The 20,799-nt window shown below is 43.6% G+C and overlaps 2 protein-coding genes and 1 long non-coding RNA gene across 4 annotated transcripts in view; 2 read left to right on the top strand and 1 right to left on the bottom strand.

Annotated features, from left to right (window-relative positions):
* Nucleotides 1–1,010: 1,010 nt before the first annotated feature.
* Znrf3 (zinc and ring finger 3) overlaps nt 1,011–20,799 on the bottom strand; it is a 157,035-nt gene continuing 137,246 nt past the window's right edge. For both annotated transcript variants that reach the window (XM_003478026.4, XM_063225994.1), the window contains exons 5-9: nt 19,619–19,726; nt 18,486–18,653; nt 16,414–16,516; nt 13,881–15,629; nt 1,011–12,580 (exon numbers count right to left, since the gene is read on the bottom strand). In XM_003478026.4, the coding sequence (XP_003478074.3) occupies nt 12,537–12,580; nt 13,881–15,629; nt 16,414–16,516; nt 18,486–18,653; nt 19,619–19,726 (2,172 nt within the window). In that variant the 3' untranslated portion in view covers nt 1,011–12,536. The remainder of the gene's footprint in view (nt 12,581–13,880; nt 15,630–16,413; nt 16,517–18,485; nt 18,654–19,618; nt 19,727–20,799) is intronic.
* Nucleotides 6,024–7,708, top strand: CUNH22orf31 (chromosome unknown C22orf31 homolog). The gene is given in 2 exon segments (XM_003478025.4): nt 6,024–6,443; nt 7,283–7,708. Coding segments are annotated over 2 exon segments (846 nt in total).
* Nucleotides 15,194–17,997, top strand: LOC111753936 (uncharacterized). Its single transcript, XR_002788699.2, has 3 exons — nt 15,194–15,320; nt 16,388–16,489; nt 17,007–17,997. It is a non-coding gene; the product is annotated as an uncharacterized LOC111753936 (long non-coding RNA).

The following is a 20,799-nucleotide window of genomic DNA, read 5'->3' on the forward strand; positions in this document are numbered from 1 at the left end:
ACAGTGTATCGTCCTATTTCACATAATCTTTGCCACCCCCATGGCCCCATATAGAGGGGTTAAGTGACTTGCTCAAAGTCACATAGTGGTGGGACTGGGTTTTGAACCCAGGCAGTGGGACTCCAGGGATATGCTGTTAAATACTATGCTAAATAGCCTCCTTATCTTCATAGGGTCCTATCAGTGAGTGATCTAGGAGTGCTACTAGAATGAGTAGACAAATGAAAGTGAGTCTTTCTGGTAAGCACACAAGCCACTCGGGGTCCAGGGAGAGGAAAGTCGGCGTCTCCTGAGAATCTTCCATGCTGGCACTTGGACCAACCAAGAAATCAACCAGCCAGCCTTTCTGGTAAACTGCATAAGTTGCACAGGTTCCAGGGAGAGAAAGGTCAGATAGCATGTCCTGTGAGCCTACCGGCATGCGGGCTAAGAATCAAATACCATCTGTGTGTGCAGGGGCCCCAAGCAACCAGATAGCTCAGAGGACAGGCTGAGTTGCTAGTAACTAAAGTACATAAAGCAACTAGCAACTAAATGCTTGTATTGCTTGGTTGATTTTTTAGGACGGGGGCCAGCAATCAGAGCATCTCTTGGGAGGATGACAGTATGCAATATAGCAAATATGGGGGATTTCCTTCTATCTTGTCTTTGAAGTCAAATAATTGTTTTTACTGTTTTGCTTTGTTCTGATTGTTTTTGCTTTATTCAACATTCACTTGATTGGTTTTGTTTTTGGTTTGATTTTGCTATACCTGATGGAATGGACAACTATTGTAAAGATAACAAGATATACTGTGATAGCAATTGTTTTCCTGGTGTCTTGTTTTGAAGTTCTGTACCAATTTTGGTGCATTGTTTTGATCAGCTTTGTTCTGTCTTTGTTGGATTTTACTATCTTTAAAATAAAAAAAATGAGAAGACACTAGCTAAAAATTTAAGGAAACTTAAATAGGAACACAGTAAAAAAGCAGCAATAGCAACAACAGGAACAAAAAAACAAAACTCAATAATCAAGATAAATATTATTTAATAATAAATATACAAATCTAATAAATATATAATAAACATTAAATGCAGTATCTTTTAAAATATAAATGAACACCCCAAAATCTACAATGAAATACATCAACTTTTTTTTTTCAGTGTTAGGAATTGAACCCAGGGTCTTACATATGCTAGCTAAGCACCATACCACTGAGCTATTCCCCAGCCCATTATCAACATTTTAAATAAAGACAGGATCTGTAATCCTGATTTTCCTTTGGACTCAGGTTTGATTCAGCACAGAATGCTTACTGATCCTGTCTCCCAGGTTTCTGACTGAGGTATCTAGTGATGGAAACTTTGAGAGAAGTAGTAATTTGCTTGTTTGATGGGGTGAGAGAAGAGAAACAATCTGGTCTTGAACACAGTGAATTAGAGGTAACTGTGGAGTGTCCTAGTTGGACAATTTTGGGTTGGAGATGGGAGTCATCAGCATTCCAACTCAGGTGACAAATGGTGAAAGGACAGGCAGACATCATTTCACATCCTTGGCCCAAGATTGGTACATATTCAGCACATGTGGTCTAAATCAGTGACCTTCACAGTTTGCATCATAGTTCAGGAATCTTTTCAAATTCTTTCTCCAAAGTTTTTCTCTTCAGATATGCCTCAGATATGTTCTCATAGGGCATAGAAATTAACTGCTTGGGTATTAAAATAAAAACATCTTCTGAGGAAGTGAGAAATAACAATTTCACAACTATTCCATAAAAGGGGAAAGAGAAGAATTCATATACATGGGTTCAATTTCTTCTTGACTAGCTGATTCTCCAGACAGAGAATAAGAGCTGAAAGACTAAAGAGAACAAATAAAAGAAAAAAGAAAGATTATAGGAGCTAAAAATACTAGGAGGAAAAGTTTGGCTAAGCATCAAAGGCAGATGTATTTCCAAATAGAGGTGCTAGTTTAGATATATTAGGAAGCACAACTCCCAATGATGGGTGGAAAATAAAGGTTATCAGATTGAAGTCAGCAAAATATAAAAAAGCTTCATATGAGCATCAAACTTAGGAAGACTTTCATCAATATAGTAGTCCAACTATCTCAACCCTATGAGCTAGCCAAGGATGGAAACTCTCACCATGGTTTCAGATTCCTGGACCAAATAGTCTTTCCAGCCTGAATTTATAATTCTTTTTTTGGGGGGATAGGATTCAACTCATGACTTTGTGCTTGCCAGGCAGGCTCTTATGCCACTGAGCTAAATCCCTGGCCCTGAATTTATAATTCTTAACAACTTTTGAGAGAACACTCTTTGCTGATGTCTAGTTTTCTTACTGTATCCTCCACTGCCCACATCCCTTTCCATCTAATGAAACATGAACTGTTCTGGGACACTCCCAGAACCACCAAACAGGAAATGTAGCTCCTGTCCAGTTACTACTTCTGTGAAGTCCATCAGCCTCACACATCTGTAGTGTAGATGGATGATGAGAAAAGAGACGCTCGGACACCCAAGCCAGATCAGAAATATTCCCGCCTTCAAGGGGCTCACTGTTTGGCTTCATAAACCTGAGGGACCTAAGACAAAGAGAATGTCAAATATTTGATTAAGTTACCGAGACCATAGGCAGTAAGGACTAGAGAGAAGGTTAGATGAATGAATAGGCTACAATATTAACAAAGTTAAGAACCACATCATCTACTTATTTTCTGCAGACAATATTCCCCAATTCAATTTGGGCCACCCCAAAGGCAGAAAGCGCAGAGATTTTTTTTCTTTTCCTATCCCAGTGCAAGAATGACTTACTAGGTACTAACTATGTCCATCAGAAGTTATGCCAAGTACTTCATTTACTCCATTCTCACTAAAACCAATGGGTAGGCACTATTACCATCTTCATTTGACAAATAATGAAACTGATCTATTTGCTCAAAGAGGGAGCCTGCCTCAGGAATTTGGATAGACCTGTGGGTCAGCCCTGTGCCAGGTTATTCCATATGCAAAATATGGAGTCTGACAGGCTAGAGTGCAGAGGTGCAAGTGATAAAAGGATAGATAAAACTGAAGTTGAGACATGGACCTGGGATGCCAACTTGAGTAAAACAATTCTTGAGCCCAGAGTCTCAAAACAGAGGACTAGGACTGGGCCAAAAAGGGTGTGTGGCTGGACCAGAGGGGAGGAAAGGCCTCACAGTGATAACTGTGAATGATTCAGAGCAATGGCTGTGCAGATTTCACTGAGTTCAGTCTTTGTTGATTACTAAGTGTGGGACCTGGAGTATGGTTCTTGAACAGCTATATCTCAATTTCTTCATCTGTAATGTTGGGATGGCAACAGTGCCCACACTCATAGGACTGTAGGCCACATTTCATGACACAGTATTTATAACATTCCTAGAACATTGCCTGGCCTTCATAAGCATTGAATAAACACTAATTTTCTCAATATAGTAAAAATAGCACAAGTAAAGTTCCAGCCGGAGTTGGTTCTAAGGATGGTGAAGGTCATTATAGAACACAGTCTGTTGAAGTAAGTTACACAAAATAGGGAGAAGGCAGAATTTGATCAGGTTGGAAGCCTATTAAGAGTGCTGCCTATGTGACCAGCTTGGTACAAAAAGGAGATTCAAAGTGCTCTTTACAGTCACAGCTGTGTCAATTGGTATTGAGTCAAAAACAAGAAAGCAGATAAGATAGATGAGAGTCTGGAAGAAGGTGCAGGAAAGCCAAACTCAAGACAGGGAAAGAAGCTGGGCATGGTGACACACCTGTAATCCCAGAATTCAGGGGTGCTGAGGTAGGAGGATCATAAGCTTGTGCCCACTCTAGGCAATTTAGTAACTTAGTAAAGCCTTGTCTTAAAACAGGAAGGGAACAAAGAGGAAGGAAGGAAAGGGAAGGGAAGGAAAAGGAATTAGGGATGGAGGGGAGAAAGATGGAAGGAAAAAAAAAAGGAAGAGGGGGGCCAAAAAAACAAAACAAAGAAACAAAAAAGATGGGGAAAGACAAGCAAAAGAGCTACTCCAATGATAACTTTCCAGCACCATACTTGCCTTCTATCTCTGCTAGATAAAATTTAGATGCAGATGACAATTTTCAGGTAGCCCAAGAGCATGCTGCCACCTCCCCAAATTTACCAGCCCTGAGAGGATGCTCACTTGCCTGCCCAAGCGCCAGACATTTGCAAACTGTTCCTAAAGACAAATCCTTTCCAAAGCCCCACTCTAAAACTGATCCACCTCTTAGGAGGTGAGGCCAGGACTCGTCACTGAATGAGTGTCATTGTCTTCCCTAGTGTCTGTGGGTCCAGATGCGTGGGTCTGGAGGTGGTTCCACCACAGCCTGTGGTGTGGTCTGCCTGTAAGCTTTGACTCACTCTAGGGATAACACTCAGAAATTCAAATAGGTAACACATGTGATTCCAGGTGTTCCTGCCAGACTCATGCTTGAATTTTCCATCATTTCATTCTCCTCTCCCTAGGGAGGGAGGCTCCTTGAGCATTTTGCATTTGAAAAATCAAAACCAACAGGACCAGCACCTGATAAGGAGCAGGGTATTGCTCAAGAGTTCCCAAGAAGAGATGTCTTTGTTCTCCTTTCAAGCTCTTGACACTGCTAATGGCTCTAATTACTGCACTGCCATGGGATGTAAAATAAAACCACATTCCAGAAACCATGTAAGTCTCTTTCGGAGAGATACACAGGGAGAAGTGCCCAGGATGATAGGAACGTGTTCTCTCATTTCTGGTCCCTAAGTTTGGCAGCTATCATAAGAATTTAACAGTACCTTCTTTATGTGCATAGAGAAGGGTTCTTTTGCACATGCAGAGATGCATCTCACTACCTGTAGCCACAAATTTGGTCTGCATATTTGACACTTCATACAAAGCATGTTTCTTAAGAACATTAGGATTTAAAAAAAAAAAAAAAAAAAAAAAAGAACATTAGGATTTTTACCCAAGCCACTCTGGTGAAAGTGAGGACTTCAGAAGTTCCTAAGGCTACGTACAACACAACAGAACTTTCTACATAATTTAATTATAAAATCTGATGATGTAACACCCACCCACATCCACATCACAAACCAAAGTGACATCACAAATACTAGAGATAATGGCTCAAAACTGCCTACATATGAGCAATTTATCTATACATGACTTAGGCAGAGAAAGACAGGTGACTAGAAATATTAAAACAAAACAAAAAGAGAAAAGAAATACATATTTCTTTCCCCTACTAAGCTAGCTAAAATAAAATTTAAAGCAACTGAAATATGGTAAGGTGATTTTATTTTTACTTTTTTGTACTGGGAATTGAACTCAGGACCTTGCATTTGCCAGGCAGGTACTTTGCTGCTGAGCTGTATCCTTGGCCTTGGTGATTTTATTTTTTATAGATGAAATTTCTTAGCCAGGTCTCTTTTAAGTATGTGATTGTAATCTATTCAAATTGTTTTCTTGTTCTTGGCTAGTCTCAGGAAGTGGAGACAAGTATAATTTAGGCTGTACTTGTGCCTTTATGCAATATTCTTCTCTTTAGTGGCTTTTCTTGGCTTACAGCAGTATGGTTGGAAGGTGTCTCCAGGGTTTGGCAGGATTTACCTGCTGTCATTTCTATTTGCAGTGTAAATGAGTTGTGGCTACAGTTTATATAGGAATTTTTGGTGACCCTCCTTCCTATTTCTTTCTGGCTACAGATTCCCTTATTCTTCCAGCAGACAGAAATTGTCTTGTATTCCTAGTAAACCTTCTCTTGCCCGACTTCCTACCTCAGCATGTTATGTTCTTCAAGAGTTTAAATATCACAATCTCGTAAAGTTTCTCTTTCTTATTTGATATAAAAGGGGAGAGGTGTAGCAAAATTTTAAAAGATCTATGTGGAAAGAACATCTCTAAAAAGATGTTAATATTTATACTTATGCTAATAATAGAATTAAAAGTAGATTTGCTAGTCTCTGCTTAAGAACTGCTTGTTTTATTCCTCCCTTGCTCCCCATAATCCTAGCATCGATCCTATGTGGGAAGTGGCTCCAGCATGGCAACCTATGGACTTCGACAGTCTATTTTACTGAATACCAGGCTCCAGGACTGTTATGTTCTCTCTCCAGCTCTCACCAACATCTGGATGGCTAGAATGTGTGCAAAGCAGAACATTCAGGCCCCAACGTCAGGTACTGCCTCTTGTTGGGAAGTGGTAAAGAGTCCATTAATCACCAGCTCATTCTCCCTGGTTAAACTTGTGCTCAGAAGGCAACTGAAAGATAAATGCTGCTCAGTACCTTCCAGGTTTGGAGAAGCAAAATCCTTGAAGAGATTAAGATCTACAGACAATTCAACAACAAAAGCCACCCCGCTGGCTAGGATAAGCAGCTCCATTAATTTCAAGAGCAGGCGGCAGGTGGGGCAGGTGCCAGGTTCACCTGGGCACAGGAGGCCAGCAGGAAGCATCAGAAAGGTAGGCAATGGCCAGTAGTGGAGCTTATTTGATGGGGAGAGGAAAAAGGTAAAGCTAGTGAGCACTTAACATCTAAGAGAAGTACAAGTGAAAAAAATCCTGAAGTTGAAGATAGGGCTGGGATGGGGGGGGGGGTGCCAATGATGGAGCACAGAAAGTACCGGAGAGCTGGAGTCATGCTATTTATTATAAAGAAGAGTGAAAGGGCTTCCTAAACACAAACAAAAGGAATTTGACAGAGAAGGAAATTAAGGGTGAGAAGGCAGGCCAGGCTATGGGTAGCGTGTCTTTGCACACATATACACATCCGAGGTAAGCCATAGTTTCCACACAGACAGCTAGCTTGGCTGATCTGAGTGAAGGCCAGCAGAATGTCTTGGAGTTAAGAGTTCAAGTCCCAACTCTGGCTATAACTGAGGATGACTTTGGGCTAATCTCTTTGTGTCTTGATTTTATCATATAAAATGGCCTTTCCCTCAGAAGGCTCCATAATTAAATGAGTTGCTACATGCAAATGGCTGTTGAACAGACCCTGGCACCAAATAAATAATTAGGATCCAGACTGGCATTAAGCAGATGACAGCTGTGGTTAACAATCTTCTAGCTTTGTGGGCTTGAGCAAACCAATTTCCTTGCCTTTAAAGTTATCTCTTACTGACCTTAACAGTCTACAGGGAATACACACAGCAGTGTACATAAAGGAATTCAGAAAACTAGAACACGCTAGACAAATGTTGGTTGTTGCTATAACCAAGACTTTGAGATACAAATCCCAGATAATTATTCTGAGCTCCCTTCTCAAGTTTTGGGTTTGACATCTCTGCTTTCTTCCTGGCTAGCGCAAAGAAAGTTCAAAGGAGAAAAAAGTAACTGCCAGCCAAGATCTTGAGGACAGATATGACAAACATGTGGCTGCCACCCAACCACTACCCCGGGACAGTGAGTTGACAGCCTGGAAGGGGCAAGCATCACTTCCTGAAACCCAAAAGAGACAGCAGCTGTCAGAGGATGCTCTAACCATCCACGGCCTCCCTACAGAGGGTTACAAGGCTCTATACCATGCTGTGGTGGAGCCAATGCTGTGGAACCCTTCAGGAACCCCCAAGAGGTACAACTTGGAGCTGGGCAAGGCCATCAAACAAAAGCTTTGGGAAGCTCTGCGCAGTCAAGCTGCCACCCTCAAAGTTGCTCAGAAGGACCTCTAGCCAGGAGGGAAGTGGCTGGGTGAGGGTCCTGTGCCCAAGAAACAGCCCAAATTAAAATGAAAAACAAGAACAGGAACACATGAGTTTAGGATAGTCTCTGCTAGATGTCTGAAAAATAAGTACAGTTTTGCACCTTCCATGCAATCTCAAGACTGTTTTTCAAGGAAGACAAAACAGTTATTAAATTGCTCAAGACTGAGGTCTATTTCCATACAGTTTTGGTAATTTACATATGACAGAGATAGGGTCCTACCATACTGACAAGGCTGATCTCAATGATCCTCTTGCCTCAGCCTTCTGTAGCTGGGACACAGACTTGCACCACTATGCCTGGCAAATGATTCACTAATTTCGAGTTGTATGTTTGGAAGTTTCTTTTTTTTTTTTTAAACCTACAGGGCCTGTGGATTTTTGTTTTCAGACAGGAAAAGGCCTGGAAGATGAGTTTATATCCAATCTGTCTTCCTTATTTCAAGAAAGTGGACCACTAGGCTTTTGCTGTTTTTAGAGCAGGGGTCTTACTAAATTGCACAGGCTGGTTTTAACTCCAGATTCTCCTGCCTCAGCTTGTCAAGTGCTGATTATAGGTGTATTATTACCCCAGCAAAACTCCTGACCATTGTTACTGTACTACTTTTCCTAGTTTCCTCCATATGCTCTAAGCAGAGTTGGGTGTGGCAGTGCATGCCTGTAATCCCAGCGCCTGGAAGGCTGAGGCAGGAAATTTGCTGTGAGTTTGAGGCCAGCCTGGGCTATATGGCAAGTTTAATAAGGCCAGCAAGAGCCTATCTCAAAAAATAAAATGCAAAAAACCAAAAAAACATATGCACTAAGCAGAAAGTCTATCAACATTGCAAGGATTTAAGCTCCCCATTTTTAGCAAATGTTCTCCCATGACACCGCAGAACTTCCCAAAGCTTAGACTGTGTTGACAGGAGAGGAAAGTGATAAGGATACTTTCAAGTGTAAACTGAAGTTCAAAGCATTGGCTAGGTGCAGTGGTGCATGCCTGTAATCTCAGCACTGTGTGAGACTGAAGCAGGAGGACACATAAAATTAAAGGCTAATCTGGGCAACTTTAGAGACCTAGTCCTGATCAAAACAAAATGAAACGAAAAAAGGGTGGTGGTGGGGATGCAGTTCAGTACAAAGACTCTGGGTTCAATTCCCAGGACTGGAAAAACAACAACAACCATTAACCAAAAACAAAAAACTCCCCAAAACAAAAAAACAACAACAAAAAAATCACCACTGGTTCATACAAACCTCTTCCTTGTAGAATCTGAAGACCTTGACAGAATAGAACAATGACAACATATAACACATACTTGATAAAATTGTATTTTCTTTACAGTCATTTGTACAATTTGTTACAAAACGATAGAAGACTACAACTTGTTTTAAATCATTTTTGGTCTGTAAATATGTAAAATCTGTGTGCAATTATCATGTATTTACAGGGCCTTGTGTTAGTCATTTTCAATGATTATTCCAACAATGTCACACTCTCAACATAAGACATGGCTTAAGATAAATATATTAGTAAATAAATATTCTGAGAACATATTTCCATAAATGAAATGTGCTGCTATACATATACAGAATATACATAGTTTTCTAGCTTTTAAAACATTTTTAAAAAATGGTAATGTTGGAAAAGGAGCCCTTAGACCATTTTGTTACAAAATCTCTACAGCAAATCTTTATAAAATATTTTAAGTGCTATGGGAGAAATTTTAAAGAAATTTAAATAGTGCCGTGTTAAACCAACACAAGAGAGTTTACATAAATAGGAAAAGGCAGCTCTGTTGAAAAGACAATACTCTTGATTAGCAGTTATTTTTTAGACTTCATTTTGAAAGCATGAACTTTGAGACCTGAAGGATGTAGGAAAGAGTCTGAGCAGTAGGACAACAGATGGAACTTAATAAAGTAGTTTGGGCTTGGAGCAGGAAAGTTAAAGCCAGCTTACTGAGTTTGTGTCCACAGAGGTACCTTGGAGGTCAGAATGCCCACACTTCCACGTTCAGCTGGTTCTAGAACTCCAGTTTACATGGCTGTCTTATACCCAGGACAAGGGCACAAGACCATGCCCTATCGTCACCTCCCCATTTGGGGGACAGAGTGGTACTCAGTGGAAAGTGAGATGCTGTTTCCCTGGCTATACAACTACCACACAGCACAAAGGTGCTTGTTATCATAATTGGAGCCTTCGAACTTCAAAGACAGTTCATTTGATTAAAATATGATGCAATAAGATAGTTGGTTATTTTACTTGTGACCTTGTTTGATGAGCCAATTCAAATTTGAAAGATGCTTGATTTTTAAATTTTTCATTTTTGCTGCTTCCATTGTAAAGTACAAAAATTAAATGTGCTTCTTATTATTGTCTACAATTAACAGTCTTTCAAACGAAAACTAACACATTTATTTTAACAAGTCCATTGGCAGTAAATTCTCTCATCTATTTACTGCTTAAAGTTATTCAGGAGTGGTTTTCTAGCCAGGGCTAAAGAAAGCTGCTTTAGGAGTAGGGTTTCAAAAAAGGAAGATAATACACACTCTGGCACTAAAAACAAAAAAGCAAAACCACAAACAACAAAAAACTCAACAATGAGAAGTTGCTTTTTGCAGCTCATGTTAAAAGTCATGATCCACTCCCCTCCCTAAAACCATGTAATGCAAGCTGTTGTTCTTAGCAGCTGCCACTCCTGGCCCCAGAAATAAAGGCGGCCCTGATCTCATGTCAACCACTTAGGAGCTTCTCACACCCTTACCAACAGGTGTGCTGGGCACAGCCCAGGGGAGCAACCCCCCAAGGAAGTGTACCCTAAGAGGCTGTAGGATAAATCTCACCACTCTTGAGTTCCTAAATAGCAAATGGCTTGGATCAACAATGGCTTGACGTTAGGATTTCTGTTAAATCCTGGCTAGGAATAATTTCCTCATAATAGGTTGGGGCCTTGAAAGTATTCTGAGATCATGAGACTTTTATTCAAAATGTTCCAGTCTGGACCCTGGGCTGACTTCCTGAGTGCACCACTGGAGAGGGGTCAATAAGTCTTCTGATACCCCAAGATGACCCCTATTTCCACCTACAGAAACCAGGTCCCAAGGTTCCGATTCTCAAATGAGCTTTTAGATACTCAATGGGCCATACTCTTTCAGATGGCAACAGCTATCTGCTACAGGGGAAAAAAAAAGTGATCAGAAGAATTAGTGAACACAAGGGGCTAACGTGACTAGTTTCCTCTAAGAGGGAGGGAATTAAGAACAAGAAGGCATACACTGGACAAAAAGGATGACAATCCCTGATCTGTAGTTTTTCTTGGTACTGGGACTTGAACTCAGGACCTTGAGCTTATGAGGCAGGTGCTTATGCCACTGAGCTATATCCCCAGTGAAGTAGTTTTAAGTAGTCTCTCCCTTTTAAACATGAAACACCTCTTAAAAAATGGTTTGGGTTTTAAAAACTCTCCCTACCCTTAAAAAAACAAACGCTGGAAAAATATACAAAAACCTACCCTTTGGGTCTAAACTACCTGATAATCTGTCTCATGGAGAATCAATATATAGTAGTGCATTATTAGGGAGATAGATAGTAGACATCTGTAGGTGAGATGAGCAATTTCAGCCATGAGACAGAAGGCTGAATAACCCTGAAGTGGGGCTTCTGTGGGGAAATGGGCTGGGAGAAGTATTCAAAGGGAACTCAGGGCACCCTTTCCCCATGGGGTCTGAACCCCTACCCCAAGGAAACAGCAGCCAAAGGTGCTTGGCTTCTCCCTCTACAGAGGATGTGCACAACGGTGCCCTTCTCCAAACGGTAGTGTGCTGTGGGTACTCAGAGCAATCTCCCCCAGCCCCATCAGATACCAAGGCCACAAACACTACATTCCTTCTGGGTGTTTGCCCATACTCCCTGTTTCAACTATTTCTGCAGCCAGTGGTAGGAAGTTCAAAATATATTTCCAAAGGAATCTAAAGTCAAAAACAGAGGCAGAGCTTTCTCTTCTCTGCCCCAGGAGTTACAGTTCAGGTCAAGGACCTCAAGAACACTGCCCTATTATGATCTGGGCCTCTGCCAAGATCAGGCTGTGAACTTTTGTTTGGGATAACCCAAAGGGACAGACTGAGGATACTGGGCAGAACTGTCTTTGTCATGCTGAGGCTTGTGCAGCAATGGTTTGATCCAGCTCTCCAGTGCTATAGACTTTCTGGCCTATTCCCAGCCATTTCCATCACCTGTTCTAAAGGTGTAGGCTGAAGAGGCATGGCTTCCAAGAAGACCTGACATTGTGTACATTTGGATTTGCCATGAGAAAGACACAGCTTTGCATTGTTCCTCAGAGTTTGTACCCATAGTAAATAGCTTTACTTCAAGTTTCTGATTCATTTTCTAAGGCAGGAATAGCCCTGAGCTTTTGAAAGGCCTGAGCTCCCTCCAGGGAGACAACAGTATCTACACATGATGCGGTTCATTTAATGCAGCAGTGATTTTTTTTTTTCTTTTTCAGCAAAAGTTGGTGGTTAAGTTCTTTAAAATATATATTTAAATAACTTTTTACATCTACATATATCTTTAAAAAAAGACAAAGCAGAGAACTCAATCCCACACACCTTGTAATCCCAAGCACACACTTTACAAAATAGAATAACATGTTATCAAAAGAGGTGAAGGACTCAGAATTTTGTCTGTTGGTTTGTTAATGGGAGAGGAGACTTTTGCCACAGGTGGCTCACATTTTGGGTTGAACGGAGGGCTCTCTTTATTACCACTTTTACGTGTTTGTCAAAGCTAAAAATCTTTTTTTTTCCTTTTTCTTTTTTTTTTGCAGTAAGTCAGAGTCCAACAGTTCCCAACTTTCAGTAAGAGTTCCTTCTGAGCTCAGGCTCCCATGCCGCTGCCTTCTGCTGGGCAAGATCCTGGTCCTGGGAGACAGAGGGAGAACAATCATCAGGGGAGAAAGATGGCACTGCAGGCGTTGGGCACAATGCATAGCAGCCAGACAAGGGACTCTACTATCCCTATTCTCTGTGTACACTAAACAGGCCCTAATAGTGATAGCTTGCAGTAGGGGGTGCATTGTGTCCATGATCAAAGGCTGAAGCAGGCCTCTTTTTCCAAGAGGGGCTCAGTCTGTGCTAAGAAACCATCTGCTGGGGGCCAGCCCCTCTTATCTGGATATACAGAACTTTCTGGAAGTCCTTAAAAGGCATAAAATCATAGCATACAAAAAGTGATCTTAAAGGAGTGTCCAGTGTGTGTCAGGCACACCTGCAGGTATTGCAAACAGCAAGGAAGGCTCCCCTCGCAGTGTACAGATCTCCCCACAAAGTCATTCCAGTGAGGGATCTTGGCTAGGGGTTGAGGGTCACTCAGATCTGGAGGACTGACCTGAAGGAGAGGTGTAGAGGCTCGGATGAGCTTGGCATCATAGTGGATTGGGGAGAGGCTGCAGGGGGCTAGAGTACAGAACAGGCACTGGTTACATGTGTAGGCAAGGGATCACATAGAGCTGGGTTAGTTTGTTTTTTTGAGACAGTGTCTCCCTATGTATTTCAGGCTGGACTTGAACTCACTATGTAGCTCAGGCTGTTTTTGAACTCATAGCAAACCTCATGCTTTAGCCTCCCAAGTACTGGGATTACAGTATGTACCACCACATATGGCTTTAGTTCACATTTTAAAGATCCTAGATAATGACAAGTCATTAAAGAGTTGTGTAGTGTAAAGACATCATTTTTTGTTTTAAAAAAGGCCACTCTGAGAGGCTGGGGATTTAGCTCAGTGGCTTAAGCACTTGCCTGGTAAGTGTGAGGTTGTGAGTTCAATTCCTGGTACAAAAAAAAAAAAAAAAAGAAAGAAAGAAAGAAAGAAAAGGAAAGAAAAAGAAAAAGGCCACTGCATCGAAAGATAAGGCAAGCCCTATGACAGGAGACTACCTTTGCCTTTGCCTAGAAAGGAATGGGGATGGAATGAGACGACTGAGGGGGTGGTGTGCAGAAAAGCTGATGTATCTGAGATATGCTTTAGGACATGAGTGCTGCAATGGACATAACAGGGCAGGATGCATGTGAGGTGTGCTTGGTAGAGACTGAAGAGATCATGGAAAAAGGTTCAGTGGATATGAAACAGAGGAAAAGTGGAGATGATATTATTATCATATACAGATGGTGTTTGATACCAAGGGCATGAGAAGGGCCTTCCCATGGAAATGCCTGCTCTTACCTGCAGCCTCAGCACCTGGGGCGTTGGACTTCTGAGTGTCTGGCGGGTCACTGGGGAGATTGGACCTGGTGGCACCTGCCTCCTCTGGAGGACAATCAGGCTGCAGTGGCACATCAGCCTGGTAGAATGGAGCCTGCTCCTCTTCCTGGGCTGTCCCCAACCCCCTGGGGGGCCGCAGGGCATTCAGACCCAGTGTCCCACCCCAGGGGCTGAGGCTATGAGTCCCTAGGCAGCCTAGGGGTAGGCCCAAGTCACAGTCCACATCCTCTGGAATGATGGGGATGCGCTGGTTCAGGTCCTGGGCCCCTGGGTAGCAGCTAGGTGGGGGCTCCTCAGCAAGTGTGTACTGCACGGTCACCGAGTAATCCTCAGTATAGCAGCCGCTACCCCCTCCACCACCATGGGCCACTTGTTTCTCTTCATAGAAGCAGCAAGGCAGGCCCTCATATTTCACCCCATCTATCCTGGGCAAATGGTCTGGGTGAAGACCAGACAGGCTCTGGGAGCTTCCTGGCTGTAGCTCCCCTCCAGTGTGGCTGCAGCCCTCATGAAGGGGGGCACTCAGGAACAAAGTACTGCAACTGCCAGGTGCTCCTACTCCAGGCCCCAGTGCAAAGGGCTGAGGCTCACAGCAGCAGACACATGATGGCCCCTCTCGGGCCCCCTTCCAGGTCCTCCTGAGGTCCAGGGCAGCCCCGGAAGAAGCCTCAAGCCCCACGTCTGAGGTACAGCTAGCAGGCCCCCTGTGCTCCAGGGAGGAATTACTGCTATAGTTCATCTCCAGGCTACAGGTGGACAACTGGTCCCCGGAGGGAGAGGCAGGGCCTGGCCATGGCTCTCCCTTTCCAGCACCATGACTATGTGCTGCCAGGAGCTCCTCGGGTGGTAGGGAGCCCTCAAGGCACACAGCAGGCCCTCTGTTTGAGCTGCCTGAAGCCCCTGTCTCGCTGGTATGACAAGGACTCCGGCTGCGGTAGATAAAAGGGTCATAGTCACTGCTGAGAGAACTGCGGAAAGTGGAGCAGCTCCCATACACGCCCTGGTTGCTGACCTCAGTGCAGTCCACCACAGAGTCACTGGAGGAACAGTGGCACTGGCCAGAACTGCTGCTGCTGTCACTACCCGGGCAGTCGGCTAGGTAACCACTGCACATGGAGCGGTGGCCATGGTAACAGCTGAAGCTAGACATGCTGCCACTCTCCAGGTGGGAGGGTGGGGCCATGTGTACCACAGTGGGAAAGAGAAGGCTGCTGCCCCCACTGGATGGGAAGGCACGGGACGGGCCTCTGGGTGGGAGGGTAGGCGGGGGTGGGCCCTCCTGCTCCGGGTAGCTGAGGCCCTGGAAGTAGTAGTGTTGATACATGGTCTCATACTGGGAGAAGCAAGTTGCCTTGGAGAAGCTGCGGCTGCTGTATTTGGGCCTGCGGAAGCCGTGGGCTGGTGAGTATGCTCGATGCTCGAGGCTGCAGCGATGAGCAGCCAGGGTGTGGTCCAGGTGTAGGGGTGGGTAGCCACTAATATAGGTGGGGGTCTGTGGAGAATAAAGGCTCTGCTCCCCATGCTGGTCCATGGATAGCAGTGTAACGGGGTTTCCGTGGGAGTCCATGGTTGTCCTTGTGGGGTAGGCTGGGATGGCGTTGGTCCTGTGCACACGACCAGGATAATGTATTGGTAAAGTCACCCTCTGCTGCCGACCACGTGCAAGGTTGCTCGTTTCCACATACATGGCACCTGGGCTTCCCTTTTGTTCTGGGGAGAGGTAGAGGAAACAAGCATATTGGTGCCAAGATCTGGAGGCATGAAAAAAGGCTATATGCCAAGGTGCCTATTCTTACCATCCTACCACATTCTAAGCTGTCATCAAGGTCAGTTAGGCTGGCAAACGGACAACATGCCTCTATGAAAGGTGGTCATTTCTGCAAGAGCCCGTTTTTCATCTACCCACTGCTCTGGCTGATAAGGGTACCAAGAGGGATGACAGTGCCTCCTGCACTGCCCCATAACACAGAAGCAATATCTTACATCTGTCACAGTACATCTATCATCTGTTATGATCACTGGGAACAAGCCTACGATCTGGATATGAGCAGGTTATCATTACTGTCATCCCACAAATGAAATTGGAGGCTTCAGGCATGGAGAGGTAGGGAAGGGTCACCTACCTGTTTAATATAAAGCCTGAACTTGAGCTAAGGCGCTTCTTTTTCTTTCTAGATAGTGTGAGGAATAAAACCCAAAGCCTTAACACGCTCCCCCCACCTCAAAAATACTCAAGGCCTTGAGTATGCTTAGGCACATGCTAAACTATACTCCAAGGCCCCTTAGAGTGGTTCTTAATGTCAAGCTCTTCTCAGTGTTGTTCAGCCAACTTACATGGCCACCATGCCTCGAAGAAGGCAATGTTGTGGTGGTTTTGCAAGCTCCTGAGCCCACGGTATGTCACATACTTGTTAGACACGTCGTAAGGACAGTGCGTAAGGACAGTGTCCTCTGATGTAACTTTTCAGCAATGACTGAGACAAGTGACATTTACCTATGATGTTGTGCCGACAGTGGGGACAGGTGTGGTGCTGCAACAGCCATGGATCAACGCATTTCCTGTGGAACCGGTGAGTACAGGGGATAATTCGAAGCTCCTTGGGAAGAGGGAGAGAGGACAGAGCCTGAAGGGAGGGCACAGGGGCAGAACAGGGCAGTTCTGCCTTGAGCCCCATACCTGCTTCCTCCTGCAGAGCCCAACATGTACTGAGGAGTCCTGTTCACTGTACTGGTGACTTCCTGTTACAGTTTGGATCTTAAGTATTCCTCAAAGGCCCAGATGTTTAAAAGCTTGGTACCCATCCTGGCACTACTGAGAGGTCGCTGGCCCCTGAGGGGGTTTGGAGGCCCCAAACTCCTCTTTCCCTTTTTCATGATCTGGCTGAGAAGTAAAAGGTTTTTCTCTACCATGTGCTTCTGCCATGATGTGGTGCCTCACCATAGGCCCAAAGCAATAGGGCCAAATGATCATCATCTTAAACCTCTAAAACAGTAAGCTGAAATAAGCCTTTTCTAAGTTATTTCAGGCATTTGTTATAGTAATGGAAAGCTGACTAACATACTTCTCACTCTCTTCCCCATTTCCAGTTATAGGTCAACTCCATTTCCTGAGGCAAAGCTCACAGACAGTTTCTATGGAGAAGAAAATTGTCTGCCATATCCCTCAGTGTTAAAAGAAGTGGGAACAGCACATGTAGCTCCCTTTGAGTTGGGAGGATACACATTTATTCATGTCTTCATATAGAAAAACTAAAGCCTTGTACTAATGATATGAAGCCTAGGAACTATGAACAGAGAGAGCTAGGAATATCCCACGATATTATTCATGTCTTCAAGTGGGATTAGGGTTTGCCTCCAAATTGTGCTAATGGAGACAAGTAGAAAAAAAGATGTCTGAAACTTGCGGCAGAAGGGTAAATTCTCCAATCCCTTCTGTCACTGGACCATACAGAGCAAATGCAATGGATTTTTCTGTGGCAGAACTTCCTATGGAGTTCCCAAGCCTGAGCATCCTCCAAGTTTCCTAATTTCACTTTATCTTTTCATTTTCTGACCAGTCCCACACATAGTAACATTCAAATTAATATCTAATAATGTGCCCGATATGATGCCAAGAGGTCTACCTCCAATTTCTCCATAAGCTTCATGATCACCCGGGAGGGTAGTCAGTGTCAAGCCCATGTCACAAGTACAGACACTGAGAATGAAGACATTTTTCTATGTTCACAAGGTTAAGACTCCACCTGGGCCAGGGTTAGAGCTGAGGAAGTCTATCCCATGGCTCATGCAAGAAGTTATTATTCCAGATGCTTCTGTAAAAACTTACATTCATTCAACAGTTTAAAAGCAATGGAATAGTTTTATCAAAGGCACATCAAACGCCTAAAATTCTCAAGTGGTTTGCTCCTTGGTCCCCAAAACTGTGGATGTACCTATTCAGATAGAGATTTTCAGGTACCAACCAAAATATTGCCAATAAGTGATTATGATAAATAATCTATGCGGTTCATGGTCCTATTCTTGCAATTTTTCTGAAGGATTGAAACTTTCCAAATAAACAGTATTGGGGGAAATCAAATCTCTTGTAAGTAAAATCTTTGCAAGTAAAATATACCAATTACTAGTTACTAGAGTTTTCAGAAGAACAATTCAAAAACAATTAACAAGTGCGAATGATCTTAAAACCAGACATTTCCTGACATACATTTCCAGTCAAACTTTTGCTTTTTTTTTTTTTTTTTTTTTGTCTTTTTCCTCTTTATTGGTACCGGGGATTGAACTCACGACTGCTTGCTTGCAAGGCAGGCGCTTATGCCGCTGAGCTAAATCCCCAGCCCCTCCAGTCCAACTTTTGAAGTCACCTACATTTAGTGTAATCCTCTAGAAAGTGTTGTGGTCCTCACCACAATCTCAGGAGAAATAATGATAACATCACAGGTCATCCACTATCACGTGCAGTTGTCCTTGTATGCTGCTGCAAGGCTATGGGAAAAGACTAGTTCTGGGAGCTTCTGTTAGTCTGCCTTCTGTCTCCCCTCCCACATCAGGTTCTGCGCCTGCCACTACCTCTCCATCGGTGTACTTCTCCAGGCAGATGGCACAGTCAGATGTGGAACTGCTGCTGAGGGTATCCAGGGCCCCACAGCTCCCCTCTCGGCGCCCCTTACTCTTTGAGTTGAACTTTCTGGTTTCCATCTTCTCTAGAGCCTGCACAGCCAGCCTGTTCATGGAATTCTGCATGACAGAACATGGTCAGTATTAGAATCTGGTACACATAAACAGTAGTGATCAACCCAAGTGCCATGACACTTAATGAGCTGGGACAAATACTAAGCTCCATCCAGCCACAACAGACTTCTGAGACATCACTCTGAGATATCAGACTGCCACAGTATGTATTTTCCAGACCTCTGGAGTGCCCATGACATCAGTCTAGGCTTTCCTCAAGTGGTCTTGCCTTCAAAATGAAGGCAGAAATTTCCTTCTATTACTTAACCCTACTGCTTCCCAATTCTGTAAGACCTTGCTCTCCACTAAAGGTTCATCCTAGATGTTGAAAGAAGCTGTGAGGGTAAATGAGACAACGCATGTGACCTTAGCCACAGGCATACAGGATGTAGTGGATAAACACTGGTCCCTGTTCTGTGGGGGTGGCCTTTCAAGCCTCATGAGAACTTAAGCATTTTTCCTCTTGCAAGACCACTACCATGTGCAACACTATCTCTCTCCTAAGATGTCACTATACCACACATCTCAGAGTTCTGCTTCCTGTTCCTCCTTACTATATTCTGCTCCCAAATCTTTCTTACAAGTACACAGTGATGTGCTGATTGGAGCATTTCTGTGGCTACTCTGTTTATCCAGAATCACTCAGGGGGCTTATCAGATGCAGACTGGATTTAGCACATTGGTGCAGGGCCTGAGACTCTGCATTTATACTCAGCTCAAGTGCTACTGATGCCCAGGGCTGTCTGAGAAGCAAGACAACAAAGCCTACTGGAACATTTATGTAAATATTTATTCTGATAAAGTATCAATAATTAAGGGCTTTTATAGGCCTGGCCTTCTGAAACACTGAAGACAGTGGAAGACTAGTTGGACACTCAGACCTACATACAGTGGGTTGACCAGACAGACTCCTGACTTTCACCAGCAACAAGGAAACCAGGTCAACATTCTGGAATTGCTTTAGGGATTACCTGACGTCGCTGATTCAGCTTGATTCTGACAAGAAAGATGAGGGAAGCTAAGGAGACAAGCACAAAGAAAGCCAGGAACATGCCCATGTCGAAGTACTCGATGGGTTGCTAGAACAGAACACAAACACAGTTAATCTCAGCCACTCTTCATCTTGGTAATGGGCACACATGGGCTGTTGGCCCTAGTTGGGACAAGGATTGGCAGAGTGAGGCAAGAATCCCCTCAGTATGCAGCAAACTCCTAGAACTCAGCTCACATAAACACAACATGTTCTCTGGGCCCGGGTAGTGCTCTGGTCTGCTAGGGTTGCCCTGCAGTGCTTTCAGCTAGACCTCCCAATAGTCAAGAGAATTCTATTCAGAAAGCCTAGTTGCAGGCTTGGTGGTGAATGCCTATAATCCCAGCACTCGGGAAGCTGAGGCAGGAGGACTGTTATGAATTTTGAGGCTAGCTATGGCTATATACCAAGTTCAAGGCTAGCCTGACCTGCATAGTGAGACACTGCAAAAACAAAACAAAAAACCAAACCAAACCAACCAGCCTGGACACCCATGGAATAACACAAAGTTTGTTGTAACCAGTAGGAAAGGCCTTTCCAAATAAACACAAATAATCACATTTATAGGACAAAGGAGTAAGTGCCATGTTTTGAGAGAACAGTGATTACTAACCATGTAATTAACGGTTTAAAACAACTCAGAAAATTGTGTGCTGCTTCCATAAAAACAACTTCTACTACAATGAATCATACTTACCAAAGTGGTTTTTCTTCCTTTAAAAACAGTCCAGCAAGTCAGTTCTACAAACTCCCCCTCCAGTTTTAGTTCCTGCCTTTTCCCTCACATCACACTAGCACAGTGCTTCTTCCCACAGCCTGAAGCTGCCTCATCTGAGACACTCATTTAGTCAACAGGAACAGAGATTTGCTAATGGGATGCTCTGTGCATTCAGACACTTAGCACATGTGAAAGAACCATTCTACATGTGAGCATTCCACTATTTGGGAGGGGGAAACAACTCTAGGAATATGGGGCACCAGCTCTAGGTTCCTGGAATCTTTCAATATGAGGTTGGGGAGAAGATGACAGGCATGTGTTAATGGCCCGAAGTGTCCCTTCAACACACTGAAGAGAAGCTTAAGTACTATTGTCAGCCATGAAAGTCAATCCCAGTTGAAAGC

This window comes from Cavia porcellus, unplaced genomic scaffold, assembly GCF_034190915.1.
Source record: "Cavia porcellus strain 051 isolate PalLab524CR breed Dunkin Hartley unplaced genomic scaffold, mCavPor4.1 scaffold_16, whole genome shotgun sequence".
Lineage (NCBI taxonomy): Eukaryota > Metazoa > Chordata > Mammalia > Rodentia > Caviidae > Cavia > Cavia porcellus.